This window comes from Ixodes scapularis, unplaced genomic scaffold (assembly GCF_016920785.2).
Source record: "Ixodes scapularis isolate PalLabHiFi unplaced genomic scaffold, ASM1692078v2 PGA_scaffold12__126_contigs__length_90152505, whole genome shotgun sequence".
Lineage (NCBI taxonomy): Eukaryota > Metazoa > Arthropoda > Arachnida > Ixodida > Ixodidae > Ixodes > Ixodes scapularis.
In genome coordinates, this window is record NW_024609838.1 from 40,841,139 (window position 1) to 40,867,925 (window position 26,787).

Consider the following 26,787-nt stretch of genomic DNA (forward strand, 5'->3'; position numbering starts at 1 on the left):
TGGCGGCGAAGATTTTGGTTCGGTTCGGTTCCGGTTCGGCTTAAAATACCGGTTCGGTTCCGGTTTTTGTTTCGGTTCCGGTCCGACACCCTAGTTGTCACGCGCCTTGCTCCGACACTTATTGGGTAGGGGGGCCGCCCCCTCCACAGTTCGCCAAGTTATCGTGAAATGGAGTATAGCATTTGTGCTCGTGACAGAGGCAAGGTAGTGGAGAGATATTGTGCCAGCAGCGACCCTCGGTCTTATGCTTCAAAAGCTTATCACATGAAACGCAAAGTGTGCTCTAACGAAGACAAAACTGAAAGTTTGTGCGTGAGCATTTTTAATCAACCACAAACCTTGGAAAGGAAAAATTATTGCCGAAACGCGTTTCACGTGCTGCAGTGAAACAGTTCACGTCACTGGCTTGAAGACTTCGATCAATAACAATCGTGTTGCACGAACCAAGCAAACAGTGCTTCTCATTCAAAACATTAATAAACTTAAACGCAATGCTCTGCACAAGAAAAACAAAAAATGCCGACGCATTCTGGAATGTCATCACAGCAACACAGCAAGCACCTTTTGGACTAATAAAATCTTGCAAGCAAAGGCTGGTTCTCAAGTCTGCATTTGAGTGCGATCGAGCACATTGAAAATGCTTACAAGAGTGACAAGGGAATGCACTGGGGACATCTTTCAGAACACTTTCGACCTGCACATATCCCCCATTGTTTCGTGCATAGTTCTTTTCCCATGGACTTGAAATAATTTCAAAAATGGTATAAGCAAGGACCATTTCTCTTAGATAGCCCACAGACTTGATCTCGCAAAGTACTGCAAACAACCAGTCCAGTTATGTGCAGTTCCTGAGCCACCCGATAGAGCAGTGCGTCCTTTAAAACGAATGGTAAATATATCTTGGTTATTCTTTTCTCTTCATAAACAGACTCTTCTACTGCAACTAAAACAATGAAAACAAAGAAGGAAACACGCACACAGCTCTGACTTGCAAACAAAGTGTGCAAGTGGGCTGTATGTGGGCTCTATAATCTTGTGGTCGCCTTTTGTGTGCACTGCTCTCATTGTTTTAAAGCATGTTCCACCAACAGGTGCTTCCAAGCCAGAGGCATGCGGTTTAGAGAAGCTCGTTTTAGCGAACGCCGTTTTACCGACCCCAGTTTATCGAATTCCTTTATAGAGAAACCAAGTTTAGAAAAAATGACGATAAGCCTCCTTTTAGCGAATTCAACCGCCGCAAAGGGGCGTGTACGGATAAGTCAGATGAGTTAACATTTTGGTAATGAGCCGCCGCAGACTGCCGCTGCGAAGCAGAGGGAGCACAGTGGGGAGCTTGGGTTAACACAGGCACCAGTGATACACGCGTGAAGTAGAAAAGCCTTTTTCAAATAGTGTACCCTTTTCGACAAACGGCATTTCCCTAAACTGAGGCTCTGCTTTCTCTAAACTGTGCCCATTCTCTAAAACGTGCTTCGACGAAATGGCATTCAATCAATCGTAGTAAACCCCTTCCAAGCAGCCGCAAAGCATGCAATCCCACTCAAAAGCAAACGTGCGAACCAGCCATTAAACTTAAGGCTAGCACAAAACCTTTGTTGTGTTCGAACACACAAACACGCTGGTGATGTCGTCGTAGTCGTACACCTGCTTGAGGAAGGTGTCGTTGAGCTTGATGCCCGAGACCCCCTGCAATCCCGTCCTGAACGGCACGGCCTCCAGCTTGATCCTCAGGCTCGTCTGCGGCTCCAGCTTCCCCAGGCTCTGACCCGACGTTCCCTGCCACAGCAAACCCGACGTCGCCGAGTTGTCGAGCATCAAAACGAGGTCCATCGTCCGCTGGCACGTATTCGTCACCAGGCAGGTGATCTCGAACGGCTCCTCTAGGTTGACGCTGCTCGGCGCCGAATCAACGGTCAGTCTGATGTCCTCGTAACCCGGGGCTATCCGTTCCAGCTGCGACGTCTGCAACCTACCCCTCTCGCCCATGACCGAACGCCAGACGATGTCTAGTTTCCCGATGCTGGTGATGCCGCTTCGGCTCCGTTTGTCGCTTGCCGCGGGCGCCACAGCAGCGTCGGCAACCCTGGGCGACAAGCTGAACAGGTACTGCCGGGTGTCGTGGGGGTTGAGGAAGTTGACCTGTCCAAAGATGCTCTGCCCGTCGGCGCAGCTGTTGAGCTGGCACACGTTGAAGTGCTGGGACGGTTCGAGCGCCACTTTCTCGAGGCTGATCGGAGACGAGGTGATGTTCTGGAGCTGCGCCTCGAGGTAGACCTCGTCCGACTCGGCGTTGTAAAACTTGGTCTTGACGTCGAGCGGCTTGTACACCTGGAACTTGAAGAACTTGCGGAAGTGGAGCTTCTCGCCCGTGTGCGACGAGTAGTTGACGGTGCAGACGAGGATGTGCGTGTTGATGTCCTTTACTTCGTGGTGGATTACTTCGTCGATGCTGCTCTTGGGCGGCAGCTCAGGCACGGCGGTGCCCTCGCTCTTGCCCGTGAGGAAGACCTTCTGGGAGTCGGTCTGGAGCTCAGCCTTGACCGACACGTCCCTGACGGTGTGTTCGCTGTCGTTGTGCACACTCATGTAACACGAGAACGTCTCGCCGAGGTAGATGTTTCCGAAGCTCTGCGGGAGCATGAGGAAGCTGCCGGTGCCGAAGAGTTCGAGCCCCAACGGAGCGCCGAGGTCTTGCTTAAGGTCTTGGAGCCACATGCTGCCCGGGATATCCCGAGAGTCGCAGACGACCGGTAGGGTGGAAAAGAGTGACGGCCGAGTCAGTCGCATGACTTTGAGGGCGAGTAGTTGCTCTCTCTGGTCCCTCTGATCCATCGTGAAGACTGGAAGACGGCCCGGTGTCCAGTCGTATCGATCTGTGGTACTTATTTTCGTTTCAGGAGTGTGAGCGGCAGGAAAACATTACACACCCACTGCCATCTTGGATTGGACGTGGTTGTGGCTACTTGTGGCTTGCGTGGCTTCACGGCTTCACTTTGCGATATTTGTCGCAAGCGTTAATCACATATGTATTAAACGCGGCGGCGATGGACTTGAAATTTATATATATATATATACTACAAAAGTTTAGAGAAAACTTAATTTGTAAATTAAATTAATTTATTTCTCACGTTCACGCTTCGATCATTTCGACCGCAATGCGGCGGATTGCGTTTCGCGCGCGTTCGGCGTTCGGTTTGCGCGGCAAGTGCGGCATCTTTGTCGTGGCTTTCTAACGGTTATTGAAAATATTGCGATATTGTATTCAAGACAGTGCATGTCTAGCTGGTCTAGCGTCATAATGGACCTTCAGACTTCTTTCTACGGGCGTCGCATCCGCCCGAAGGTGAGTACCGCTTTTTAACTAGGCAAACGAGTGCACAATCTGCCATGATGTCCTCTATGGGCCTCGACTCCAAAATTGTTCAATAAAAGTAGCAGATAGTCATTGCAGGTTCGTCAGAGGCAGTTCAATGTTATGTGGCCATGAACGCGTGAAACCGATAGATAGCGCACGACGGGAGGAGTGCCTACTCTGGTTGCCTTGATCATCCTTTGGTGTGCCTAAACTAAACCTCCAGCGCAAGCGCATGGTTGTTGCTCGGACTTATCGCGACTAAACACTCGGAAAAGTCAAAGCAACATTGAAGGGGGCTCTCTCAAACTGTTACAGCAAGTAAAAAACGTGAGTTACATCAGCTGGCGACACAAAAGCTCGTGCATATGTCCTGGCGGTGATCATAGTTCCCACGCGTAATGTATGCCTTGTGGAAAAAAAAGGGCGATGGGTGCTTGTCTAGAGGAAGCCCGCCTTGCTATCACAAAGGTGGCGAAATTCCTAAACGAAGCGGGGAAGAAGAAAAAAAAAAAAAAACCGGGCGAGTACTCCTTTTTTCTGCCCCCTCTCCAGTGAGCCGTCCTTCCCGTTGTCCCTGACGTATGTAGAAATGAGAGTAAACAGTTTCATCGTCTCGTTCTCCTTGTCGCAAAGGAAATTGCAGCAGTGGCACTTGCGTCCTTTGCATACCTGTCTCCTGGAGAGGGTGTCGTAGGAGGGTCTACTTGTCCATGCATGTCCAGGGTGAGTCGGAAACTGGACACACCCTCCGGTGCACGAGGTGTCTCGTAGATGACTCAAAAAGCCCTAAACATCTTGAGCTACTCAAGGTGTCTATGGAAAACTTTTTTTAGATGTTCAAAGTTACTGACAAGAGTGAGGATGGCAGTGTGCGTCTTTCGAATGCTCGGCCTGCAGCGCATGCTCCGTGCCTTCCGCCATGCTTTGGCTGTGTGCGCATGCTCGATGTAAACAAGGTGCCGAAGCGTCCTCAAAGAGTAGGAAGCGCACACTAGAGGCGGAACGAACGAATCACCTCCACTCTGTTCTCGACTTTTCAGTGACCGTATAAGACTTCTTTACTTAGACCTCTAGAAGGCATCTTTGGGCTTCAGCCCCACAGAACTTCTCCCGGGACACCACATTTGAACGTCCCTCCCAGTTGCAATTCCCCTTCCGAGGGCACACTCCCAACCGCACGATGCTCGGAGACTGGGAGACAAAGAATGTGCTTAAATTGAAAACCAATTTTGACGCAGCAGACACGGGCCATACTCCTCAAAGCCACTTGAGAAAGAACAGGCGTGGATCACTGACCGGAAAACTGGCAGGGTTGAGAGAATCGCGGGACTGCCTTGACCCTACGTAGTTGAGACATCTGCAGTCGCCAAAGAGAAAGGCAGGCTGAAGCTTCAGTCTCGCCTCCGGCGCAAACTTCCTACCTTCGACAACGCTTCTTGCTCTTCTCACTTATGTCGGTGTCTGTAGGGGCGAGGCGCAACGCAATCGATCCAATTTTATCCCGACAAAGATGCCCGCAAGAAACTTGCAAGCAGCCGATGGAAGTCAAGAAACTCTATGCCCGGTGCCATCGACGGCTGCCAACCATGAGACGTGGGTACATATTAACACCCCTGCAGAAACTCAATCTATTAATTGTTCTAAGAAAAAAAAAAAAAAAACGGGGCAAGATGTGCAGACCTTGCCGCAGGGGAAAGAATGAGGAAAGTGGTCACATATTATGGACAATGGTTCTTTAGAAGCACGCTGGCTGTGAATACTGCAGCTTGAGCCTAGCATCAGGCTGGAAGTTTCTCCGATGGCCGAGTTATCCCAACAGGTGCTTGTGATATGCAACGATGGTTATCGTTGCATATGAAAGGTGCCAGAAGTCATGTGGCTGTGCAACTTTTTTCTTTTCTATTAATGTATTTGCAGCTTTTTAGAAGTCACAAAAAATGGGTATCATATTTTTTGTCCATTTCTAGTATTGAGTGTGTGCCTTCTATGACCCACAACTTTGATTATCTTTGGTGTTCGTGTCTAAACCATAGAAAACGGCTGTGAGCGCAACTCAAACCGGCCAATTCTCGATCGGTGGTTTTCGGGCGGAAAGAAAAAAAATTTCGAGTCGCAAAATGTTTTCTGGGTAGTTGGGCTCTCATATGCTTGTACAAATAAAAACCTTGACAAGCATAAATACTCTGTCAGTGTTTCTTTAAGCGGTCTGTACAATGTTCCCAAGGTGGCACCCTTACGAGAGCAATGGTAGAAGTTGCTCAGAAATGATTGCGGCTTTTGCTTGTTACTGGGCTCAGGAGCTTCATGTATGGCCTTGAACTCGTCCTCAGTTGGTCATACCCCATTCTTTGTGTATCTTTAATCATAGTCTCTGAGATCCCGAAGTGCGTGCGCGTAGGCTTTTCTAGTTGTTTTATTCGGCTCGCTCTCCAGCAGTGCGAGCTTTTTTTTTTTTGTGCTAACTTCGTCGCTTGCCGCGAGGTGGCAATGTCCTCCTAGTCATTACAGAGTGGAGAAGCCGTCAGTGTCGCAGGTAGGGATCTGCACTGGTACGGGCCAGCGCGCGGCCCACGGACCGGGCTCGGGCTTCACGGCTACATTTATGAAGGGCCCGGGCCGGGTGCAGGCCTTGCATTCAAGTCTACAAGGAGGGCCAAGCCGACCATTACTTTTTGTTTGTTTAGCAGCTTGTTCTTTAGAAGTGTGTTCGGGGGATTGGGAGAGGAAGCACACTAGCGGAGAAACAGATGCTGAAGCATCTGTGTGTGCGTGTATGATTTTGTGTGTGTGCTGCGAATTCTCTTCCAAAGCACTAGTGGTGCGGCGTTCCTTTTTTTTTTCCCCGGCGGCATTGCCATCATACCATAGATTCTCCCCATGAACACGCACACATACATACCTACACAGTGCACACCCTCGCCGGCGTAACCCATCTACATATAAGTGCCTGCATCCACAATATAAGTCGTATCTAAATGCCATAATTTTTTCCCTAAATGGGCTTATAGTACAAGCAAACAACAATATGACCTGCATAATTTACGTAATAAATAATAACAAAATATGAAAAGAAGGACGACACGAGGTCTGCACTTTTGTAGTATCAAACCTTGTACTCAGGATCGAAAAGCTAGGTCAAACAAATCACGAAGATGAAACAAACAGCATGGTTGTTTCTGTTCGGGGAAATACATATATATTTTTTTCTGTACGAAGCTAAATTTTTTTTAGTTTTATTTGCGCCACAAGAGATGACTATGAGACGAAAAATTCTAGGATTGTAATCGAGAAGTTTGTACGGCCATTCCTGGTCAACATAGGCATGACTATGACAGACAGGGTAGCAGAACGAAAGAAACTGCTTGAGTTCACTGCATTGCAACATGCTTCGCATCTAATCTAAAAATTCAAGGCTTGGAATCTGTAAATACACGAGGTTGGAATACTGAATAAACCAGGCTTGAACAGGGTTGGAATTGAAAAATAATTCAAGTTCTTTTTCTTGAGATCCCATTGTCTGTCGGCATATCAATTATGTCAAAAGGTGCATAATGGGATACGGTGGTGTGTGCTACATGTGCCAGAAACTAGACATTTACAAGATAACGCCCCACCTTTTGAATCAGTACCTACAATTATTACAGAGTTTATAAAGAAAAAAGGCGAAATCATTGCGAGGGGGTTGTATCTCACTGCCATAATTTTTTCCCCAAAGCCGGGGTCACACTGCGTATACATCATACAAAAGGCAGTCTGCAAACAGATTCGAATGCAAGTCACCACGAGATCTGTGTTTCGAATGCCACATGGCAAGGAGTTCAAGGAGGCACTTGGCAAGTGGCATTCGAACCACGGATATTGCGGTGACTCTTGTTAGCGGACTTTTTTTTTGTATTACGTGTGAGAGCAGTGTGACCCTGGCTTAAAGGTGCTCCTAGTATAAGCCAACACTGTGATATTACCCCCATAAATTGCGTAATAAATAATAAAAAAAAATGTTGAAAGAAGGACACCACGAGGACTGCAGTTCGAGAGTATCAAACCTTAACTCAAGCTCAAAAAGCTATGTCAATCAATGCGTGGAGAAGGAAAAGTACAGCATGATTTTTTTTATTTAGGGTAATTCATTTTTTTTTAATGTACGGAGCCTTCTAGAGTTGTATACGCGCTACAGATTGCAGTTAAATATATCAAAAGGCGTGCTTGTAGCACTAGCCGCCACCTGTCTAAATGAATATTTCTAATTAAATAAGCATCGCAGCTTGCCTGTGTACTTCCCCAAAGCAGTTTTACCATTCTACCACAAGACAAAAAAAAAATAAATAGAAGCTGCAGTAACTCGACGTAACACGACTTTTTGTTTGACTCATCTCCCTTGCGCCATGCTGAAACCACTGAAACGGCGAATTCGATGCCTGGATTGAGAGCGCCTCTCCGCGGAGGCACTCCTCCGCATACGCCCTCTTCGCACAAATGGGACGGCCGGAGAAGCGTTTGCGCCGTTTGCTCGCTTTGGGATCTTGGAGGCCATGCTTCAATCCCAAGAACATAATTTGGCTTATGTTAAAGGAACAGTGCAACGAATTTCAGACTTTGGCCAATTAACTGCGGAAATTAATCTGCGTCACCTATGGAACGAAAAACAGAAAACAGCATTTTTTTGTGAGCGCTAGTTCTTATTTAAAAAATGAAACAAATCGAATGTCGAAGTGCCTCTCAACTCTCCACGACGTCCATGTCGACTTTCGAGTGATGTACTCTGGTGGTTCACGTGGTTTCCCCTTGGGCCCTCTCTTCAGAGACCGCAGCCGCTTCCTCCGCGATTATCTAATTTCAAAGGATTAGCCTCATCGAAGGTCGCGGCGAGCGATGGACACAAAGGACGGTTCGCCACAAGGCTGACGGCGAGTGTAGCAGCGGAGAGGGACAGGGTTTGTTGACTTCTGCGTACCCCCAGAGACGCCGTCATTTTAGTTCCGTAACCACCACAGGTGGCTGCAGATCGGCAAATAATTCGTTTTTTGCCTTGCGATTACGCAGCAGAATAGCAGTTTTTCGGGGAAAGGTCACGCGTTTTTGGTCACTTGGGCTTGTATAAACAATATAAAAAATGCAAACTGGCAATTCTTTCAACATTAAAACCGTTGCACTGCCCCTTTAAAAGTGCATTCTGCATTGTTAAGGCGTAATCCGTCATCTTTGGGACCGCTGCAAAACTGCTTGCAATCGCCTATCGTGGTGGTCCTTAGATGTACCTGCAATAAGAATGTAATTTAAAAGATGAGTACCCCTGCTTCTGGCATGTAGCTCCTCCCTCAAAAGTGGCTGCTGAGATAGATATTTCAGGTGGAAGATAGCTATTTCTAACAGTGCCTTGTGCATTGTGAAGAAAAGCCTAGCTCACGTTTAACTGACAGTCATCTTCTGGTAGGCCTGTGCAAGATCAAGCTGTGTGAAGTGGCAGGAGCTGACTAGGTAGCTCAGGAGTTGTTCTGATGCATTTAGTGCCTAGGTTTACCAAACTATGTTGTGTTTGTTAAGACAGCAGGAAGCTAGTCAGCCCAATGGTAATTTTTTTTTTTTTTTCTGTAGATTGGTAGTTTTGCCAGTTCTATACCGCTGCTAGCTTGGGGTCTTTAAAGGAGTACAAAAACGAAAATTGAAATCTTTAAATTTTATTCGGAAATGAGCCGAGCACAACGGATAATAACCGTAAATGATAATCGCCCGTTTGTATTTTGAACGACTGGCTATATTTTTCGTTCCAAACGGTGCACTCGAGCGAGCGCTCGAAGAGAAGCGAACGGAGAGTGCGATGAGTCATGGGATATCCGGCACAAAGAAAAACAGAAAAAAAAGATTCCCCGCATTTGGGACGTAGCAAGGCTGACGTGGTTATGAGCTTTGCCGTTGGTGCCGTTGTTAGCGTTGTGGTGGCGTCAATAGCGTCAGCGCATTACGACCGAGCCGTTTAAAGTAGCTGTGGGGTGACAAGCGTGTGGCTGGCCCAAGGAGCACATAGCTTCCACAGCACTGTTGGCTTGGGGGTGAACGGGGTGGGAAAAGCAACTTTTGTCAAAATTTTGAGTGAAGGGCTAATCTTCTAGGGGGAGAATGGCTGTCTCCGGGTGCACAAACGAGGGTTTGGTACAATGCGCGATTTGTGAGTTGAGGAAAGCTATGAAGGGGGTGAAAATGTTGAATTCCAAAGAGTGACGCTGCTCCGATGGAACTTGATACTTCAGAACTACATAGCAAGTTTCGCAACATTGCTAGATTACCTCCCAAATAGGCTCCACATGCATCCACCAGGTGCACATTGAAAGATTGTTTAATTAACATTAGAATTAGTTTTCCTGTGCCTTTCAACTTTGAGGTAATGCTGCAACATGCAACAGATTCAAGCTAAAAAATGAGCACTGGAATTTTGTTTCCGTACCGCTTTAACATGCGTAATGCAGTAGCGATATATATGACTGCGCGCCGGTGCCATGCTCATCCAGGTCGAAACGGGCAGGGGTGGGAATTGAACCCAGCATCCCTGGGTTCTGCAACGTGAGCTTTCGCTCCACGCGCTCCGGTGCGCTAATGCACCCGGCCACTGATCCCCCAGTATTTCCATTTCCCTGCCCTGTTTACCGGGCTTTTGTAATTGCTGCCAATCTGCAACCATTTCTTCCTTTTTTAAAAAATTGTGCGACCATTGGTGTAACTCAGCTTGAGGAACTTGAGTGTTTCAAAGGTTCAGGGTATTTTGTTGGCTTAACTTTTCAAGTTCTTCCTCAACCTTGGAGGGCAGGGCCTATACTGGCACCTTGTCTTGCTTTACAGGACTTTGGTGCTGAATGGGTCTCGACCTCCACACAAATTCGTGGTATTCAACCCTTTCCCGAGCCGGCATCGAAGATTCTGGTTAACTCCAGGAATTTGCCGTCTTGTAGGGTGGTCTTGAACAGGTGGACACCGGTGAGTCCAGCTTTTAGAGGCTAGAACCAGTTTCATATGAGAAGGCTTGCATACACTCTCTTGTCCACTATACTTCGTTTCAGCTTCGGTCCGAGCGCGGCCGATGTTATGAGCCGAAGGGCCAATCAAACAGCGAAAAAGGCACAACGTCATAGCGTGCTCCCTGCAGTTGATAGGACCAGCCGGTATTCGCCGTCTCTCTGTGCGTGCTCCTCCGCCGGCTAGTCTTATCACGCGCAGAAAGCACGCCATGACGCTGCGCTTTTTGCGCTGTTTGATTGGCCCTTCGGCTCATAACATCGGCCGCGCTCGGACCAAAGCTGAAACGAAGTATAGGAATGCTGGGGTCGCAAACATATTTTATGTTGTCTCAGCAAGTTCTTTCCTTGGATGGCTGCACTTGCTGCTTTGGAACACGAGTCATGTCATTGTTCTTTCTATGTTGGTACAGAACATGCATTCTGACTCAGGTTCCATCACTGTTGACTGTTCATTGATCATGATGTCTATGATGAGAGAAAGCACATTGGACGAAAGATTGCACAGCTCACAGCTCGCACAGTTCGTCTTCTTTCGAAGATGAAGCACGTGCCGCTTACAACCATTGCCTCGGCATGTGGTATTCTGGAAGATCTGTTTTTGGCCACGTTATGGACTTGGCTGACTTCGTTACATGTATTTTGAATCTCCACGTCATTATGCTTCGCACATCCTTCAGCAATTGCAGAATTCTCTGTTTGGGCCAACGTCAGTCTGGTTTCACTCAGCAGGCTTCATTGCAAGGCTTCATCTCTAACCCCACGGCCAATCTGATTGTGGAACCTTCCGTTGAGTATATCTCCATAATTGCAGGTTTTGCAATATGTTGCAGACATCAGTTTGTCGCTATGCTGAGTAGACTTATGGGACCTGAGGTTGTTCCACCATCTTCGAGGGCTTTGGTTAAAAGTGCCTTTCCAACTTAACAATGTCCATGAAGTCTAGGTTTGTGAAGAGAGTGCAGGATCACATGCCTCAGCGTCGTAGGCAGTGCAGAACGTGGTTTGCTTCATCCTTGTCTTAGACAAGATACTGCAACAAAATTGTAGCTCATATTTTATTGTCTAAATGTCAAACACATTCTTGCCATATCATGGAGACACCAATTTTTTCTTCGAAAGGACACCAACACATTATTTAAAAGGAATAAACCGAATATCAATACATCACTCTGAAGTTAAAATGCATTGATACCACCAAGTGACAAAGCTCACAACCCCGCCAGCTTTTGTGGATCCCTGGCCGTGAAGGAAAACATGACGCCGCAAATGCGATGCGTCACAGGAGCTTCGGAGACGCATTGCATACGCACAGTGTCAACGAACCGTGTGTCCATGAAATGTGTGTCCACGAAAAGCTGAGCAAACGTCTTAGTCTGTCTGCCGGCCAGGAAGAACTCTGTTTTTAAAACTGGACAAAATCATCATTACTTAACAATTTCAACATTTTATTATCTCACAGTTTGTATGAACATGTAACGAATGACACATTGTAGGCGAATTAAAATAGGGAATGCTCTAGGCAACATCTTTTTAACAGTTCTATGAGTGAAAGATGGGTAAGTAATACATTACTATTTACTGTTTGTAAGCATTGGTGCCAGGAAACGCCGACATTCATAATCATGTTTGTTATTGAACGGATCCAAGACTAGCCAAATGGGCAATAAATCCAGGTGCATTATGCAGTGTTTTTGTTTTGGTTCAAATATGAATAGAAGTTACAAATAGAAGTGAAAATCCGAACAAGTCTGAATCGAAGGTAACAAAAATGAGGGTTCTCAAACTTGGCTAGGGGTCTACGAACTGAGATTTTTATCAATGTTAGGGAGGGGGGAATCATTGGTAAAAATTCTGACACTGAAAATGAACATGTTCCAGTTTTTTTATTTGTGCACATATGGTAAGAAGCGTGAAACAAGTAGTGCTCGCAAGCGCTTTTCATTTGGTTCTGTGCTTGGTGCAGGAATTCTTTGTTATGAATTGTTGTGTTTTCTTGTCAAGAGTGCTGTGAATGTATGATGGCCCTTCTCGTTAAAGTGTCTCTAAATTAGGGAACCCAGATTATTTTGTTGCTAGACCTTAAAACTATATGTTCACTACTGTAAGGTTTTGAAAAAAACGCCCACCCAAAATGACGAGATTAATGGTGAAAAACATGGGGTGGGCTATCCTTAGGGTTGCCACAACAAAACTTTATAAAAAAAATTAATGATAAACACCCTGGCATCGGCCACAAGCCACGTGACGCTGGAACTGGTACAGCAGATCGCAGACTCGGCGAATTCGCGTTTCACGATGCGATAAACATGCGGAAATTCCCTACGAACTCCTGTATCATGGGAAAGGATGCCGCAGGTTGCCGATGCAACAGAGTTGCGTTTCACAGTGTGAAGGACCTGCCAAAACCCGCCGAGAACTCGCTGCAAATTCCGGACGCAGCAGATTCAAGTCTTGTGGTGCAATAAACACTTGGGAACCCGCCACAAACTTGCCTGACAGGGGAACCAATATTGCGAGCACAGATTGCGGACAAAACCGTAGGAATCCGTTACAAACTCGTATGTTATGGGAACAAATACCGCAGATTGCAAATGCAGCAGAATCGTATGTCATGACGCAATACAGCGTGCAAGTTGGTCCGCTCGTTGTGCACGTCGTGCATTTGTTTACCTCCCGACCGTGCCACATGCTTTTGTTTCCCCCCACCTCAACCAATGAGGATGCGGGCTTGGCGGCCTCGTCATCGCGTGTTACCTGCGCCTTCTCTATGTTGCTTTTCAACTGGCGTGCCCCTCCTTACTTCTGATGTGCCAAAGACGCATTTTGGAACACTTGCTCGCTGTACATACATGTGGGGCCAACTGGCGTGGAATCGAGATTGCGTGCGCAGACCGCAGACAAAAACGCAGGAACCCGCTACAAACTCTATGTCACGGGAACGGATACCGCAGATTGCGGACGCAGCAGATTTGCATTTCACAGTGCAACATACACGCGGGAACAACTCGCTTGCAACGGGAGCCAGCATCGCGCTTGCAGATCGCGGACAAAAATGCAGGAACCCGTTATGAACTCGCTTACCAGATGTGCCGGTACAGCGAATTGCGCGGTTGATGCGATTTCTGTCGGACACCGCGTGACGTCCGACGGAAATTGGGGAATGGGCAATGTTTTGGAATTTTTATGTTACAGATATTTAGTCAGAAAAACGGGATGGGGGATTTTTCAGGGGCAGGCGTTTTCTCGAAACTTTACATTAAATCTGTATTCTTTTGGATTCTAGTAGAACTAATTTACCGTGGATCCTTTAAACTTCATATATCATACAAAAAGTGCCTTAGTTGGGACACATGATTTGTTTTTTTATGTTTTCGAAAATACAATGGCAGCCACTCCAGTGGCTTTCTGAGCATTACATTTTCTTTGGATACTACTCTGGCCCCATGCTTTCTGAACTTGATAAATTTGATAAGAGGCATTTGATAAGAGGCAAGGAAAACACTGTGATTTGCTGCAGTTATTGCAAAGCATGTTGTCTTCATGAGTTAGGATGCCCAGGAAATGCTGATCTCCAAGTCAGGCCGAAAACTCAGTGTAGTACCAATTTGATGCAAAGTTGGTACTATACACAAATTTCTCATTGATAATATTGACATATATAAACCCTGCTAACACTTGTCAAAATAAATTTCATCTTAAGCTCGTACGGCTGTTAGGGGGTGTGCCTAGAACGTATTGTGACATTGTTTTACAGCTGTAAAGGGGCAACTTGGTTATTACAGTACAACTAATAAGGGGTGTTAAACATGCTTCATACCATAGTGATCACCCGACTATACACCACCAGTAGGAACCTGCATTGATGTGCCACAGAATCGGGTTTATGATGTGCTGTTTTGAATTTTTCTGATGAAAGGTGTTTCATAACATGGAGGGTTTGTTTTTGTTCCAAAACATTGCTCCGAGACTTAAATTTTCCTGGACTGCCACTGCAGGGTGTATACAGTGATTTCATTTACCTTGCAGCCAAAACTTCAGGATGCGGAAGCAAGTAGTGGTGCCAAAAAGCCGGCGGAGTCTCCTACCAAGGGCATTAAACGAAAGTTCACCGTCCTCACTGAAAACGATGAGCCAGAAAATGTAATGCACTCCTTTTTTTTGCTCTTACGTGACTGACTCTTGCTCCGGATGCATCATTTGTTTTACCAATTTAGTAATATCGGATAGAAGAAAAAAATGGTTGATTTCCACTGCATTTTGGACTGACCTTTCTTGTCAGAGACGCACCTGCCTTAAACATTTTTGCTTAATTTGAGGAGTACAAAGTGTGTAAAGTTCGTTGCATTGCAGTCTAAACCCTGAGACGTGGAAAAATAAAATAACTGACCTTACAACACAAAATCTCTTGATGCTAAAGCAAGTTTTTTTTATTGTGATTTTTTGTTTTGTTTTTAGGGGTGGGTGGGTTGAAGGGGTGGGGGGAAGAGGGGAGAGAGTGCTGTCTTTCGGTTGATTCACATAACCTTGGCAGAGGTTATCATGTCGGGTGGCTTGGCGACGAGTGTTTGCTCTTGGTGTGGTGCCTTTTCTGGCTGAGTTACGTCAAAACCTTGTGGCGGCATTTATTTTGTCTTCCTCTTTTCTGTTCAAATAGATGGCTATATTTTTTTTAAAAATTTCTTATATTATACACACTGCGACCTCATATGACGTCATTACAGGAGTGGAAAATACAGGTGCATGAACAAAACGAGCTGTCCTTGATAATTGTTAACTGAAAGCAATGTACATTGAGGGAAAGAAAGATTGTTTATTGTGCTACTAAAGTCAACACTAGAAAGAATACATATATCTCTGTCAATTTCATTCTAGTCATCAATAGTTCTCTTGAGAAACGAATCTTTAAAACAATTTATATGACTCTAAAACAAAACATTTAATGGATGAGATCGTCTGGTGTACATAGTAGTAGAAAATGAAATGCATTTAGTTTGCTCAGTGCCACATTCTTCATTGACATTCTGTTGAACATTTTGGGTCAATCTATCGTTCGCCTCCTACACAGTGGTTCGAGCCCAAGAGATAACAAAGTGGATGAAGGAGAGAAATTTGTAGTCGCCTATTAAAAATAAATCTTGCAGCTTAGCCTGGATTAATTCCAGTTGATTAACATTTTTTCTTTTGGAAATTAAAAACAGCACGGAAAGACGAGGGCCAGACAAAGAGGTGATACGGACGTAGCGCTGACATACAACTGAGTTTATTGAACGCAAACTCGCAATATATATTTGCGGTGTCACGAACAAAAGAACAGAAAAAATTCAGCCCATGTGATGTATCACCAATAAAAATAAAACAATGATAAAAAACATTGAAAAAATAATAATGAAATGCGCCATGACACAGCCGTACAGAGTATGTGCTAAAAAACGAGCAAGTCACGGAACCAGAAAATTCATCTCTTTGCCTGATAGGGCCACAGAAGGACTGCTTACACATGCTGCACCCAACCTCGCTATCTCAGCAGCCTCTAGAATTTCCCGAGTAAGCTGGTCCCTATGACGCTTAACAACCTCACACCGTTGGAAGTCGGGTAGGCAACCACAGTCGCGGCAATGAATGCCCAGGTGACCAGACACGGTTGTGGAGGCACTGTAAGCGTGCTCTCTCAACCTGTCGTTGAGACAGCGGCCCGTCTGGCCAACGTAGTGCCTGCCACACGTCAGAGGGAGAGGATAAACAACCCCTTCCGAACACGGGACGAAGCAATCTCAATGCCTCGTACTGCAAGCCGTGGCCGCCCTCGAAGAAGGGTTAACAGCTCTGCACAACCTGGACAGCTTGTCCGGGGCAGAGAATGTCTGGTCCTCGTCTTTCCGCGCTGTTTTTAATTTCCGAAGTATGTACCAACTCGCCCAAGCCTCAACTTTAGCTTTTTTTTTTTTTTTTAATATAGGTTCCATACAACAGATCCATACTCTAGAACAGTCGTTCTCAAATGGGGGTCCGCGGACCCCCGGGGTCCGCGAAGCCCTGCCTTATCAGTTATGCCCGGCAATAGAAATGGTATTTTTTTTTTTCAGATAGAAAAGGACTTTTTTCATTTTCGGGCTAGTTTTCTCGTGTGTATGTCAATAAGAGAAGTCTACTTCACGCTAGCCCTTAGTTAAATCCATTTATTACGTCATTATTATATTTAACTTATACATTCACCCTCCCCTCACCTCGAAAGGGGTCCTCCATCATTTCCGCCGGTCCACAAGGGGTCCGCGAAACATCGATGGTTGAGAACCACTGCTCTAGAATGAATAAAATGTTGTCTGGGAGGTAGGCCTAACTAGGGAGCCTTCATGTGCGCTTTGCTAGGGTGATGCCATTTTTTGTAATACCACTCGCCGACAGACCAGCAGCCATCTTGGTTCTCGGCGATGATCCGTCGGGCTTATAACTAGGGTTTCGCGTTTTCGGTTTATTTTTTCAAAATTCGGTGTACTTTTTTCGGTGTTTATTTTAACATTCAATTTTCGTTTTTTTTTTTTTTTTTTTTTCGGTGTATATTTATTCCAAAATAAGTTTCCCGGCTTTTTTCGGTGAATATGAAAGAAACACCATCGGACACCGGATCAGATGGTCCTAGTAGCTGTGATATTGGTGATCACTCAAAGAATAACGTCACATATGCATACGTGGTCTTCGCTACAACTTCCGTCAGGACACACCTCAAAATTGACGAATTCGCGGGAATAATCTTCAGCGCACTTCTTTTTCCTTCCTTTTCTGACGATGTGACCGTTTGAGATGATGACCGTACAGAAACCAGCAGAATGGCAAAAAGCAAATATCCATTGTATTTAAGTTTTTAACCAAAGGGAAGTTTGAGAGAGGGTGTTAAGAAAGGTATTGACGGCTTTCCTCGATGTCCTCTGAAGTGCATGAAGCGAAAAACCTTATACTAGCCCACATCCAAACTTCTTTTTTTTTTTTTTTTCAAACCGCGAACTTGACACACTAAGCCTGATCACAGAAGAGACACAGATGTCCTTTGAATGCCAATCCAAGACCTCTATTGTTGCATGTTGAACCTTGGAAGAGGGCAATCACGAAGACGTCACACAATGTCGAACCTTGCAAAGCCCTCTCTCTTTCTCTCTCTCCCCCACCCATCTCGACGCGGCCCTAAAAAATTGACCTTTTTCGGTTAAAACCGAATTTTAGAAAGCGGTTTGACATACTTTTATCGTTTTTTTATCGGTTTAAACCGAAAACCCCGAACCCTACTTATAACCCTCCTGGAAACAAGCACCTTCTCACAAGTTCGGAGCAGCGTTGTGAAACCCACGGAGGGAGGATTAGCGTTTCCTCCTCAAATGGGAGGACCGATGGACACAATGGCAACTTTCTGGCGCACGGGGAAACAATGAAAGGCACAAAATGGTGGTGGGAGACGGTCGGGGAAAGGGAAACAGGCAGTTGGCATCATCCTATGCGAAGCACAGATGGAGGCACCCTAGGCCCAACTGTGTTTGAAATTTTCTGTCATCTTTTCCGTTTTTTTATTTCTTAGTGTCTCGGGGTTTAGATTATGACATTTCTTAACCAGCTCGTCTGCTTACTATCGCTTTTTGCAATGTTTGTTACTCTCCCTTCTTAGGATGACAAGGGAATGGCCTACCGCGCCAAAATACAGAAGAACATTGCCGAGAAAATGGCCTTCCTGGAATCTCTCGGGATCGACAAGGTATGCTTAAGGCCGTAAGCGAGAAGAGCGTGAAGCTCCAACCTTTTGTTTTGTTTCAGTTCGAGCTTCGTTCTCCGCCCAAGAGGCCAGCCACAAGGTAGCGATTCATCCAACCTTTCATGATCACACCTTATATTTTGAGCCATGTGGGGGTTAAGTAATGTTTCCTGCAATCATTCTACTTTGCGATTTAAAGGAATGATTAGCACTTCGAATGGACATTGGCGTCTTGCAGGGCAACTCCAGTCAGTATTTCTTAATTTGAGATTACAACTGTTTTCAGCTGAATTAGTGTCCCTAAATTACAAAGTATAATTTTTTTCTTTGATTTTGTGTGTAGTCTTATTAATACCACGGCTCACAGTTTGGTTTCGCACGTCTACGGCAAAACCGAAACTATCTACTAAAGGGATGGCAACACTGATCATCAGCCGTACGGACGCGACGTGATGTCACCGTGGTGCTGCAGTACGCGATACAACCAATCAACCGCAGCTCCACCGCACCGTGACGTCGCAAGGGTGCTGCACCAGGGTTCCTTAACTAAAAGCTAACCCACTTGCTGCTTGCTAAAGAGCAGCTGGTCATATCTTTAAAATCGATTTTAGTGGAGTACGCTGTTTCACTTTGACATAATATTTCGTGCCACTGAAGCAATACCAGTCATTTATTTTGGTTTCGTTTTTGACCGGAGTTGCCGTTTGAAGGGGCTAGGACACACCAAAAATAAAATCTGAAATAACTATACTGCTAGGGCCCATTGTATGTTCCTATGTTTTTGCTTATATGGTTTTGAAAATGGTGAGAGTTTCGTGGATGAATCAATCTCAATGCGGTACTATTGGAACCACCCCATTCAGGAAGGCCACCATGTTTGTTGTGTCGGTGAAATCATTTGCCTAACGTGCAGCGTCCCCTGGCACGCACTCACAGACTCGGCTCTCTCAGCGTCTCGCGCTTCAGCTTCCTCGTTTGCCTTCCGCGTCTTACACGCAGTTTGGAGGCAATGTCGTCTACGGCATTGCTCGCTTCGTCGGAACCTTCAACACTGATCGCCGCAGCGGTGAGAGTGATTGTTATCTTCGACCCGCTGGCAACCAGCTCCAGGGACGACGGTGAGACCGTCACGAACGAACTCGCCATCATCCGCGACGATCTTGCCCGTGCATGCAAGTTAGAAGGTCAAAGGGCAAGGGAGTGAAAGCAAAAGTAGCTTTGGAGTAGCCGAGCAGCGTGAGTGCGATCGTACCTTGGCGAGGTGAGCAGGGGGGCACCTAGATGGAGAGAGCGTTCAGCTAAATATGACGGTCGCATAGTTTACGGGCAGCATGGTGTGACTAATTTAGGCAGTTTTGCCAGTCGTCAGATGTAATTGATAGACATTTGTAACTTGATTATTGCAAATACTAGAGGTCTAAAATCGCAAAACTTGGTGTATATAACTAAGCAGCCTATAACCATTTCACTTCAAGAATAATCTACTCATTTAATTTTCGTGTCCCAACCCCTTTAACACGTTGCGCTGAGAGTTTGTACAGGGGTGGCCAAAGACTATGCATTCTGTGTATCAAAATTTCAAAGAATGAACTTGCTTTAGTAAACAGTAAAAAATTCGGAGTGAATTTGCTACTTACGTCGACTGTCTGCAAATGAAAGATGTCTGGCTGGTGCAGCAGCCAAGAGATAGCGGCCACTGATGGCATATAACCAAAATAGCCTGACAAAGCGTCATTCTTGCTGGTTTTTTTGTCCATTCAGCTTGTTTTATTAGCAGAAATAACAAAGTATTTTCTTGTGTCAAAAATCAGTACCTCTGCCCTTAGAGACATGTGCTCTCAGTCTTACCTGCCTCCATCCATCGCCTGTTGTGGCAGATCCCTGATGTTAGCAGATGGATGCTGTATTGAGTGAAACTAGGTTCTTAATTTTTTAACTCTTTATTTAGATAAGTTAATGCTTTCAAATTTTGTTGCGCAACATGCATCATCTTCAGCCACCTCTGTGCAGAATCTTAGCGCAATGCATTGAGGAACCGATTTATGCCCTTTCTTCATAAGGTCAATGATCCATTTGACTTACATGGTACAACTGTCTTTTCTTTGTTATTCAGAAAACCTGCCTCAGCAAAGCCCTTGCCGACTGAGCGGAGGAAGAGCCAACGGCTTCAGAACAAGGGCCCTGAGGTTCTGCCAAAGAAGGTACCGGATTCACTGTTTACAGTCACAGATGAAAGAAACTTGAAAGTGCTGGTTTGTTGGATAGATGAATATGGCCGAACCTTCAGAATTGGGTGGTGGGTTGCACCACCTAGTGGTACCCACAAGCAATTAGTTAAATGGATGGATGGGTACAGCTCAATCTTTTTAGTTAAGTGGTGGCATGTGCCACCTTCCCAAATCTTTTAATTTCAACAGTTAACTTCTCTCTGTTATAAAAAGATTAAAAAATAAATATGGTTAAGCCTTTTAAGAGTACATCCCTAAAAAAATTGATCCATGTAACGGTGGCACCTCTTCACAACCTGGTGCACACACTTTCTGCCCTGCATATTGAGAGAATAACAAAACTGCATTCTTTCCCTCAACCAATACGACCGGTCCGATAACCTGTGCTTGGTGATCTCTGCTTTTCTAACGTCTGTTGTTCACATTGTCCATTTGTGTTTTCTTTGATGTGTTTATCAACACTTGTGCACACACGTTTTGCGTTCTGACACCCACTTGTGCTAGTGTGAGTGAAGAAAGTGTGTTGACGTGTCCAAGATTCTATTCTTTTGTCTGCAAGTGTACGCCAAATTGAAGGACCACTTTTTTACCACCTTATTTTGACAGTAACATATTTTCCAGACTATAGTCAACACCCAGTGGATGGACCACAAAAAACATTTTAGTTGGAAAAAGTTTTTTTTTTTATAGTGCACACTTGGTGCGCAATAAAGTAAAAAGTTCTTATCCACAGCACGGCTCGTCAAATGCCTGTTCTATTATTTTACAGAAAAGCTTGTGTCGTACATAACTTATCATCAACATACTTTGTCACTTGTATAATTCGTCATGTCTAAATGAACAATAAAAAAATCCATGTATAATCAAAACCTATAAATGGTTTGGTATAATCGAAACCTATAAGCGATGTCCACATGATTGGCGTACCGTGCCTGCGCAGCGCACTTCTTGGGGGCCGTCTGGCCGTTATTGCCCTCTCCCACGTCACAACTGTCATCGTCGTCTCACTGTTTATGATCATTGTCTAGAAGTATTGTTCACACTACTTGCGCAGACTGTGGCGCGGTTTTGTAGACGTCGTCGAATATCGTAGGCACCAAAACGTGGTAAAGAGTGCAGTGCAGACGACACTTGTGCCTGGCACATGCCTGCCCCAACGTTGGCTTGCCGGCCCACCTCGGTCCCGCCCGTCGTTGCGTAGAGGATCACGTGATATCTTGTCCCCCGTGATAGCCATGTTTTCGGCGTCCCGAGGCCAATGTTTGCCAGGTGGAGCTGAAGTTTCGGTTTTTAATTTCTGCTAATGTTTAAAGTAAGACTTAACAATGTATCCCATTTTAGAGCGCAGCTCTTAGGGGCCCGTTTCCGGCTTGAGCGGCGTCGCCGTCGGCGTCGCCGTCGCCGTCGGCGTCGGCGTAATTGCGCGGTGCATCATGGGAAATGTCCCATAATGCACCGCGCGAGCCCCCCACCAAGGTCACGTGACCTTGTGGGGGGTCACGTGACCCCCCGAAGTCACGTGACTCCCCTGAGGTCACGTGGCCCCCTCCTCGAGGTCACGTGACCCCCGCCGATGTCGCGTGACCCCCCGATGACGTCATTGTCACTGATGACGTCACCGGCATCCACATCGTCATCGTCATCATCACTGATGACGTCACCGGCATCCACATCGTCATCGTCATCATCACTGATGACGTCACCGGCATCCACATCGTCATCGTCATCACTGATGACGTCACCGGCATCCGCATCGTCATCGTCATCATCACTGATGACGTCACCGGCATCCACATCGTCATCGTCATCATCACTGATGACGTCACCGGCATCCACATCGTCATCGTCATCATCACTGATGACGTCACCGGCATCCGCATCGTCATCGTCATCATCACTTATGACGTCACCGGCATCCACATCGTCATCGTCATCATCACTGATGACGTCACCGGCATCCACATCGTCATCGTCATCATCACTGATGACGTCACCGGCATCCACATCGTCATCGTCACTGATGACGTCACCGACATCCGCATTGTCATCGTCATCATCACTGATGACGTCATCAGTGACGTCACTGATGTCGTCACCGGCATCCGCATCGTCATCGTCATCATCACTGATGACGTCATCAGCGACGTCACTGATGACGTCACCGACATTCGCATCGTCATCGTCATCATCACTGGTGAAGTCATCAGTGACGTCACTAATGACGCCATCGGTACCCGCATCGTCATCGTCACTGATGACGTCATCAGTGACGTCAGTGATGACATCATCGGCATTGGGGGTCATGTGACCCCCAAGGTAACGTGACCCCCCACTGGTTAGTTTAACCCCCCCCCCCAGTGCCCTTCCCTCCTCCTCCTCAAGAGCTGCGCTCTAATTCGGCGTTACAGGGAGTTGTAAGCGGCTTTCATTTTTTTTTGCAAAGCAAAGGATGTACAGTCAAACCCGGATACATCGAATTTAAAGGGGATCGTAAAACAGTTTGATATTGTTAGGGTGATGCTGTCGGCAGCAGAAAGGACAGGACAGTACACGATGATAGAAGAGACAAAGGATTTATGGAGGCCGAGCCGGCTAGTGGGGCCTGGCGCGAGATGGTCGTGCGCGCCACTGCCCCGTCGTCGTCTTCACCTTCCTAACAGCACTCCCTCCGACGAAAACGGCCGACCCGGCCGGTGAATAAATGAACACATGAAGCACACTGACAAAGCCACACACACAGAAGAACAAAGGACAGCTGCCGACAGCGAGGGTGAGGATGAAGATGGAAACGTTGAATTTCGGCCTCTTCCGCAGCGTCACAGACCTCTGCACCAGCCACACGACGGCACGGTCCGGGCTGGGGGACTCACGTCACTCAGAAGCGTCGGAGCGTCGGGGGCTGGGGATAGGGGCGGGGGATCGTCTGTCGGCTTCGTCTGATGCGGCTTCGTCCGATTCGGCTTGTCATGGCGTCTGGGCGGGGGCTGGGCGACGGAGCCATGGGCTGGTGCTTGGTCTGCTGCTGCGGATGACTGCCTCAACGAGGCGGGTTCATAGGATCACAGCGACGCCGATGTTCAATGAAGGAGATGAGGATGGCTCCGCACCTCCACCATACTGTTAGGGTGATGCTGTCGGCAGCAGAAAGGACAGGACAGTACACGATGATAGAAGAGACAAAGGATTTATGGAGGCCGAGCCGGCTAGTGGGGCCTGGCGCGAGATGGTCGTGCGCGCCACTGCCCCGTCGTCGTCTTCACCTTCCTAACAATATATTGATAATTTGATGTACAGAAATATGTCAACTTAAGCTCCCAGTTGAAATTTCCGCGCGTCTCTGCTAATAACGAAGGCTGCGACGAACGGAACCTTTCCAAATAGGGCCTCTAAAAGCCGCTAAATACAGTAGAGCTTAGTTTGTGAAGATCACAGACACCTCCGTGTTTATGCGACGGTGTTTGACTTTCACACAGTGCCGGCAACAAAACACAAAAATAATCTTTAAAAAAATGAGAGAAAACTGAAAAAGCCGGCCACTCCATCCATAGAATAAAGTTAAGCAAGCAACAAAAAAGAAACCTCACTAAATTCAGGCAGCAAAAAAAGAAAAAAATTGGCAAAGCAAAAACTGGCGAAAGAAAAAGGTGAACACAGGTGTTCAAAGTGCAGTTGCTCAGCCGTTGTCAAAGCACTCGCACTCAACTTATAAAAAAAAAATTTTTTCTTTGCTTATTTTATTTTAAGGCTAAGGAGTCGCGCAGCGACTAGACAAGGGTGTTCGGGGAAAGAGCGCACGCTACCCAATAGCGGGCATTCCCTGCCCTCCCTAGGCGTGTGTGTGCGCGCGCTGCCCTTCTTTTTGCTTTTGCTATCCTCCACTTTTGTTTTCTTTACGGTTGCTGGGCTTTGTTTTTACAACTGCTCTTTCGCTGCGTATCCCCATGCGCCCATGCTCGTATGCTGGCTTGGCCATCTGCCAGCCCTGCAACACGAGCTATGTGCTCGCGGCCAGCCAGCACAATCCCACCACCGCTGGAGAAGCAACCTTGGCCGTTTTAGTTCGCTATATGGAGTGTCGGGCCGTGGGAGATCGCTACTATTAAATTGATTTTCAAGGGGATGTTTGGCCTGTTCGATAAAAACAATAATTCGAAATAACCGGGTGTGATATAACCTGGCTTGACTGTAGTATCTTTTACTAGTGCTTTCTAATATGAAATCTCTCATTATCCCGGAATTTTCAGAATTGAGCGGAGTTGCCCTTGAAGAAACGAGCCCTTTTTAACCTGTTCACCATTTTTTAGATTTTGGGAATTTATGACCTTCAACTGCCTAATTGTTGTCTTCAACATTAAATTTGTTGCCTGCAAAATCAAATTTCTAGCTACAAGAAAAAGAAGAAAAAAAACTTTCAGCCTTTCCACTTTGGTCAGGAAGGAAGACCAGCGAAGCTGTGCTATGGTGGGAATGAAGCAATGGCTGGCCGCAAGTTGGCAAGCCAGGGTGAAAAGGCTGGAAAGGTTGTTGCCATCTATGAGCGATGGCAGCATGCCGGTTGCCTGGTTACCGCCGTCGCTTATAGATGGCAGTAGCTGTCCAGAGTTTCGTGTCATCATTTGTTTGCTGATGGACACGATACTGGGGAAACTAGCCCTTAACAGCTTTGCTGTAAAAAATGATTGGTGCTGCTATTTGTTGGGAGAGCCTCAAACTAAGCCATGAGTGAGCCTGGTTTATCCAAAATAGTTGAGTATGTGAACCGGGGAAAGCAGACAAGCTATCCTCGTCTTGAACGGTTTGGGGATGGCTCCAGCCTGATGATCTAGGCTCGTCCAAAGTTCTTAAAGGGTTAATACAAACTTCGGGGTAAAAAATAAAAAAAAAAACATTTGCAGAAGTCTATTGGAGAGTAAGAGTCTGAAAGGAGCACTTGAGTGCTTTTTGCAGAAGCTTGTTTTTGGTGGCATATACTTTTGTTGGGCTTTAGTCAATAAAAATTACCGGTTATAGATGGCGAGACGTTCTAGTGAACTCCGAACAATAGAAAAAGACAGACACTATTTTCTCTTGGGGGGACCAGCCTCGGGTCCCCACCACCTCCGTGAAATTTGACCAATGAAAATAGTTAATTGCAAAAGTGATTTTGAACGCTACAATTATTGCTCCTTTTAGGCGTATCATGCGTTGTATTTTGACAAAAGAACATAAAATCTTTGGGTGTAGGAGACGTAATGCAGCAATTATTGTTTGGAAATGCCATCCGCTGTCATTCCTTGATGTCTGCTCTGAGGCACAGAACCTTTGACTATATTTAAATACAGAAAACAGCCACCTACGACGGTAATTTTGGGGCTTTTTTTTTTGGATGCTTACAGCCTGCAGATAGAGTCATCGCCACAAATATACAGTCTTGGAATCCACTTGAGTGCCCTTTTGAAGCCAGTTCATACACTTGCGACTACCTACAACCTCTTGCGATAGCTTGCTACGAGAAAAAAACACAGGCACGCGGTGCCATCTATGGTGTGGTCCTCGAACTGCGTTTCACTAGAACAAAAGATTTTTTTTATCATTTGCAAGATCTATTGTATGTGCTATCAATGAGAAAGGGTCGTTGAAACATTGACGAAAGCTTTTTGAGCCAATTGTGAAAAAAGGATGCATAAAAAAAAAAAAGCAAATTGCAGAAATCCCAAGTGTTCCACGGCCACTTAATAGGTGACGCCAGTCTGGTTTCTTGTTGTAAGAGACCACAAGAGTTCATAATGCACTTCTTCCCAAGCAGTCACAAGTGTGTGAACAATCGTTTACTCGAGGATAGGAGGTACCCTTTCCAACCAGAGGTTGCCCTTCAGGGTTTCAATGAACGACCCTCACCAATTCAAATTTGTATTTTGAATTTGACAACCAATTTTATGGCCACCATTGATTACAGTAGACATAAAATTGCAGCATAAAATTTTGCGCTTAATAATATAAAAAAAAGAATTGTTTCAGGAAGAGGAGCAGGTGCCGGAGGTTGTGAAGCGAGAAGGTCCCTTCGACATTGGTGCAGTTTTCGTGAGTGGAAGCCCAGACAGTGAAAAATGCTTCCTCACTGAGCCTGCCATGAGGGAAATGCTGTCTGAGGTTTCGTTCCAGAACAAGCCGAGAGATTCCCAAGGGTGAGCTTAAGTTTCTCTGTGAATCTCTCCATTTTCTGTGGTCGCCTTTCTACGGTAGCATCTCATGTAACGCCCTCCACCAAGAGATGGCCCATCCCCTTTTCCTCACTAAATATGCATACTGTAATATTCCGAGTCGTCGCCCTCCTCCCTGCCACCTAAAGTTCATAAAAAAGGTGCGAAGGGCCATGTTTTCGTGGGTAAGCACAAAAAGTTTAGAAAAAGCTAGAAAAACACCCATTTTTCTGAACCTATTTAGAGCGACTGCACAAGAGATACCGTAATTACCCGATTCTAA

At 46.1% G+C, this 26,787-nt stretch overlaps 2 protein-coding genes across 5 annotated transcripts in view; one reads left to right on the top strand and one right to left on the bottom strand.

Moving 5' to 3' along the window:
• Nucleotides 1-305: 305 nt before the first annotated feature.
• LOC8039125 (trafficking protein particle complex subunit 13) lies at nt 306-2,949 on the bottom strand. Its single transcript, XM_002413149.4, has one exon. The coding sequence runs from the start codon at nt 2,830-2,832 to the stop codon at nt 1,579-1,581; it is 1,254 nt and encodes a 417-aa protein (XP_002413194.1). The 5' UTR covers nt 2,833-2,949; the 3' UTR covers nt 306-1,578.
• Nucleotides 2,950-3,168: 219 nt separating this feature from the next.
• Nucleotides 3,169-26,787, top strand: part of LOC8039121 (WD repeat-containing protein 76) — a 51,115-nt gene continuing 27,496 nt past the window's right edge. For 2 of the 4 annotated variants that reach the window (XR_006077565.1, XM_029981329.2), the window contains exons 1-7: nt 3,169-3,343; nt 10,187-10,321; nt 14,389-14,502; nt 18,014-18,100; nt 18,160-18,197; nt 20,211-20,298; nt 26,323-26,489. Coding sequence is in view for 3 of the 4 variants with exons in the window: in XM_029981329.2 (XP_029837189.2) it covers nt 3,275-3,343; nt 10,187-10,321; nt 14,389-14,502; nt 18,014-18,100; nt 18,160-18,197; nt 20,211-20,298; nt 26,323-26,489 (698 nt within the window). In the remaining variant the exon portion in view is untranslated. Of the gene's footprint in view, nt 3,344-3,988; nt 4,079-10,186; nt 10,322-14,388; nt 14,503-18,013; nt 18,101-18,159; nt 18,198-20,210; nt 20,299-26,322; nt 26,490-26,787 lie in introns of all 4 variants that reach the window. The other 2 variants (XM_029981330.2, XM_002413150.3) reach the window with 2 other exon arrangements.